Source organism: Pygocentrus nattereri, chromosome 26 (assembly GCF_015220715.1).
Source record: "Pygocentrus nattereri isolate fPygNat1 chromosome 26, fPygNat1.pri, whole genome shotgun sequence".
Taxonomy (NCBI): Eukaryota; Metazoa; Chordata; class Actinopteri; order Characiformes; family Serrasalmidae; genus Pygocentrus; species Pygocentrus nattereri.
In genome coordinates, this window is record NC_051236.1 from 11,817,059 (window position 1) to 11,822,725 (window position 5,667).

General features: G+C 43.3%; 1 protein-coding gene across 1 annotated transcript; it reads right to left on the reverse strand.

Annotated features, from left to right (window-relative positions):
• Window positions 1–232: 232 nt before the first annotated feature.
• LOC119262492 lies at window positions 233–5,389 on the reverse strand. Its single transcript, XM_037534756.1, has 3 exons — window positions 4,288–5,389; window positions 1,151–3,252; window positions 233–675 (listed from the first exon to the last, which is right to left on the reverse strand). The coding sequence occupies exons 1-2, from the start codon at window positions 5,387–5,389 to the stop codon at window positions 1,613–1,615; spliced, it is 2,742 nt and encodes a 913-aa protein (XP_037390653.1). The 3' UTR covers window positions 233–675; window positions 1,151–1,612.
• Between the last annotated feature and the right edge of the window lie 278 nt (window positions 5,390–5,667).

Here is a 5,667-nt window from a genome sequence, read left to right on the forward strand (position 1 = left end):
GAGGTGAGCGAGGCCTGCAGTTCCTTAGATCTGAGTTCTTTTGTGACTGTGTGGATGAATCATTGCTGCGCTTGTAACCAGTATTAGGTGTACAGTACGGTAAGTGTAGTTCTTAGATATAGCAAAGTATGTATATAAGAAATTCAATTGGGCCAATCAGAAGTTTCCTCACTAGATTTGACTACAGAGCCAGAGCAACCAAACCACTGAGACCACACTGGACTACTAAAAGTATATTTGGAAAAAGGAATTGTTCAATTTAATACAAAAAAACACAATTCAATGCATACAAAACATGTTACCCGGGTAATTGTGAGAAGAGAAAAAAACAAAGAAAATAATAAACACCAGTCACGTTCAGAAAATGGAAATTAGAGAATCCTGGGACTTAGACGTCCTTTAGTGTTCTGATTCCAATTGGAAATGTGTTCGCATACCACAGTCCATGTCCACAAAATTAAGTCGAGCGAATGTAGGATCCTGCGATTTGTGGGAGTGCAAGTTTAGCCTACCAAGCTCAGAAGTGAATAGGCTCAGTGTCAGTGTGAACGTGGAATCAGAGTTCAGTTCAGTTCGCTGCATGCAGTAAGGTTCCTTGGTTCAGATAGTCGGGCTCGGCTCGCCATCCAAATCACTGGAATTCAGTTCAACTTCACCTCTCTCAAAAAACCTGACCTATAGTACACATAGAGTCAGAATAGAAAATTAAGTCTATGACTTGGTTTAACAAATAAATCACTAAACTGATTTACTCAATTCCTGAGTATCTGTAAACTGTAATAATAATTTACAGTGTATAGAGAGCATAACATTCACACAAAATGGCTCAAATAAACATTTTAGCGTTACAAAATTAGCCAACACGAGGCTGCAGCTAGCGGCTACACTCGCTGTGCTTCGCCTAAAATATTTCACATTTGACGACAGAAATGCTCAATAAACAGTAGAAATATAGCAAACATTAACACAATAACTCATCAATAACATCTTTAACTACCCTCCTAACAGGAGGATGGTTCATATTTTCCCAAAATATAAGCATATTAGATTGCTAATATATCGCTAACAGTCAATATAACTCAATGGGTTTCCCCATAGAGCGGTTAGCATGTTAGCTAGCCAGCATAGCACTAGGTTGTGCTTGCCTTACCAATGCGGGGAAACCGCAGCATGCTCACACGGGGTTGACAACGCAGACGCTCCAATTACAGCTCCAGGTAAGTAATCCTGCTAACTAGGAATGTTCTGTGATGTTTTAGTGAACTTTTATTAACTTTTACTTTGTTTTATTTCCGATTAGCTGGAAAGATCTGAGCTCCAGGTGCTCGCTCTACCGCTGTCTGCCCTAGTGTGAGAAAAACGCCGGGAACCGCGTGTTCACCCGCCGCACACACCTATGTTGTGCAACCTCATTGGTCAACAAACCTCCCTAGGCCTGCAAGCCAATCAGAAACCAGAAATAAATCCCATAAAATAAAATAAAATAAACCATTTTTTTTTTCTTGTCATTTATTTAAAGTAAATATGTGTTTAACCTAGTTTCTTGTGCAAATAAATTATTTAATTATTTTTATTAATTCCACTATTGCTGTTCTTTCTAAAAGTTTAACAACTAAATGACTAAATTATTAGTCTGGGCTACACCCTCCCCTCTTGAAATCATGCACGTCCCTGTGCATGGGGGTGGCTGCTTGGTTGTAAGCTTAGGGCAGGAAGTAAGCAAATATTCTGAATCTTGGGCATCTTGCAGAACATCCGTAAAGGCTGTACTCAACCCTTGGAACAAGGACTGAACAATGGATATTAGTGGATGTCCCAGGCGTGAATACTGTAACCTGTCAGGTCTTTCTCTGTTTCTTGTCGATCGTCTAATACCATCAAGTGTTTCTGTGGCGGCATCGTCACTTGATACAGCATTGCTCTCTTCCAATGGGACGTTACTAACTTCCTCTGGTTGTTCATACATCCGGATGCTCTGTTCAGCCATTTCCTGAGGTTCAGCCTCATCTGCCGGCTCAGAAGAATTGGCATTGGAGTCTGCCTCGGCTGGTTCTGCAACATTTGTGTCAACTGCAAAAGTCAGATGAAGCGACTGACTTTCAGGCTGATCTTGTGTCTTTTCTCTCACAGGGGTACCTGGAGTTAGGTAGTCATCTTCCACTGGAACTACAACAGGTAGGTCATTTTTGTCTACAGGACCATCGGCAGGTAAGTTACTTTCATTCACAGGATCATCACCAGGTAAGTTACTTTCATCTCTCCTAGGTATCTCGTAGACAGCCGTAAATCTCGTGGGCGTCATGGCAGGCAATCTCCCATGTCTGTGAATCTCAAAGTCTTCCTCAAAATCAGAAAACACATCTTCTGTGTTGCACTCAGCAAACTGCCTTGTCTGGGGTCGGCGAAGACGTTGTGGTGTAACAGGCCTCCCCACACTCACTGGTAAAAAACTGCAAGGACGTAGGAGGTCTCTATGCAGAGTTCTCAAGGGACCATCATGATTTTCCGGCCTGACTGTGTAAACTGGGAGATCTCCTGCTTTCTTCACCACTACGTGGATGTCGGTTTCCCACCTATCAGCAAGTTTATGCTTGCCTCTCAGACGAACAGCTCGCACTAAAACTCGATCACCTGCTTCCAGCTTGGAGGCAGTTATGTGCGCATCGAACCTGGTTTTATTTGCTTTGGCATTCTTTTCAGAATTTAGGCTAGCTATCTTAAAACTATCTTCAAGGTGCGATTTGAGCTCTTGCACATATTGCGAATGGGACTTGCGCTGATCAGACTGCAATGGTAGACCAAATGCTAAGTCGACCGGCAGCCTCGGCTGTCGTCCAAACATTAACTCGTAAGGGGTGAACCCAGTTACATCGTTTCGTGTGCAATTGTAAGCATGTACCAGAGGCTTCACGAAATTCCGCCATCGGGATTTATCTTCGTCCCTCAATGTCCCAAGCATATTCAGAAGGGTCCTGTTGAAACGTTCCACAGGATTACTTCTGGGGTGGTACGGTGTGGTATGAGTCTTACGAATCCCCATAAGCTGACATAGCTCTTTGATAACATGGGACTCGAAGTCTGGACCTTGGTCGCTATGCAAACATTCGGGAATGCCATATTGAACAATTAAGTTATCCCATAGACATTTTGCGACAGTCTGGGCCTTCTGATTGGGTGTTGGAATAGCGATGGCGTATTTAGTGAAATGGTCTGTAAGGACCAGGACATCCTTAGTATTTTTACTGTCAGGTTCTATGGATAGAAAATCCATGCACACAAGCTCCAAAGGTCTGGTTGAGACAATGTTTGTCAATGGTGCAGCTTTCTCTGGTAAGCTTTTTCTTCGAACACATCTTTCACACGTCTTGACCTTCCTTTCCACATCATCTGCTAACTTTGGCCAATAGAATCTGGTTCTTATCAAGTCCATGGTGCGGTCTATACCCATGTGTCCCATATCATCATGGAGACTTTTCAGGACCACAGGGCAAAGTTCTTCAGGCAAAACAAGTTGATACGTTGGAGTGCTACCTTCTAAACGCCTACGATACAATATCTGATTGTGTAGACTAAGGCGGCTCAACTGACGTAACAGATAGGTAATCTGAGGAAGCTCTGTTCGGATTGCTGGAACTAACTTCTCACCAGTCTCTATCATACTGATAACCTCTCTGATACAGGGGTCAGCTCTCTGCTTGTCTCTAATTTCCTCCTCGGAAAAATGAGGAATGATGGGTAAACCACCATGTTGATCCTCACTAGCGAAGCTGTCTGGAATAGCATTAGAAGAAACTGCTAGTGACTGTACTAAAGCAACGGCACTATTTTCCTCACTAGTAACATTGTTAACTAGGTGTTTCTCACAGAGAGCATACACAGCATCTTTACTTATACTGACACTAGAATCATCTAGATGTGTGTGAGTGAACTGACAAATTCGCTCTCTTTCTTTCTGAGACATTACATCTTCAGTTAACCCTCCATGGGACCTTCTGGAAAGACCATCTGCATCAGAGTTCTGTTTACCTGGCCTGTACTTGAGTTTAAATGTGAAAGTTGACAGGGCAGCTAGCCATCTGTAACTAGTGGCATCCATCTTAGCAGTGGTTAAAATATATGTGAGGGGGTTACTGTCAGTTATAACAGTAAAATTACTCCCATACAAGTAGTCATTGAACTTTTCGGTTACAGCCCACTTTAATGCTAGAAATTCTAGTTTGTGAGCTGGATACTTTGATTCACTGCGTGACAGCCCCCTACTAGCATAAGCTATGACTCGCATAATACCCTCTTGTTCTTGGTACAGGGCTGCCCCTAACCCTGTGGTGCTAGCGTCGGTGTGCAGGACGTAAGGGATTTTGGAGTCTGCAAAGCCGAGAACAGGAGCCGTAGTAAGCTTTGTTATGATGGTGTTAAACGCAGTCTCGCATGCAGATGTCCATCGACCACCAAATGATTCCTTCGGATCATGGTACTGGCTGTCTTTTGCTTTGTGTTTGAAACTCTTTCGCAGTGGTGGGTACCCAGATGTTAGATCAGTGAGGGGCTTCACAATACTGGAGTAATCCTTGATGAATCGTCGGTAGTATCCCGAGAACCCAAGGAAAGACCTTAACTGCTTCAAGTTTTGCGGTCTGGGCCACGTCTTCAAGGCTTCCACCTTATCAGGGTCTGTCTCTACTCCACTCTGAGACACTATATGGCCCAGGTATCTGACGGAGGTTTGGAAAAACCTACATTTTGCCGGAGAAAGCTTTAATCCATACTCTTTCAGACGACTAAGGACTCGCATCAGCCTGATTTCATGTTCTTCCAATGTTTTTGAGAAAACAATTACATCGTCCAAAAACACGACTACTTCTCTCAAGTTCATATCGCCCACACATTTTTCCATTAGCCGCTGAAAAGTACTAGGAGCATTTGTGATCCCTTGTGCCATCCGGTTAAACTCCCAGAAACCTAAGGGACACACGAAAGCGGTCTTTGGTTTATCAGCCTCCTCCACTTCAATTTGATAATAGCCTGATTTTAAATCGAGCACAGTAAACCACTTGGATCCGGTAAGGGCGGAAAATGTCTCTTCCAGGTTTGGAAGTGCATATGCGTCCTTCACAGTCTGAAGATTTAACTTTCGATAGTCTACACAAAGACGTACTTCTCCGTTCTTTTTCCTTACCACTACTATGGGGGACGAGAATGGTGACTCAGATTCACGAATTATTCCAGCTTGTAGTAGCTCCTGAAGATGCCTACGAACTGCATCCAGGTCGTGTGGATGTATAGGACGTGCTCTGTGCTTGAAGGGAGTCTCATCAGAAAGCTTGATGTGATGCTTCACCCTGTCTGTTCTACCAAAGTCAATATCGCTCTGAGCAAAAACTTCAGGCATGCTGTTTAATTTCTTTGTAATTCGGTCCTTCCATTCAGCAGAAACGGGGGAATCGCCAAAATTAAAACTTAATTTGGGCTTTTCGTCAGAATTCACTTCTTCTGTATTTACACTTTGCTGCTGGGACAGAACTGTCTGAATGACACTGAGCTCAGCAAGAATGCATTTGGGAGGAATAACAATGTCACGTTCGGATTCATTCTTTAGCATTACAGACACCTTATAAGGTGGCTGACTTGGAACATCGATGAGGCAGGGTTGTACAAGTAACCCTCCTG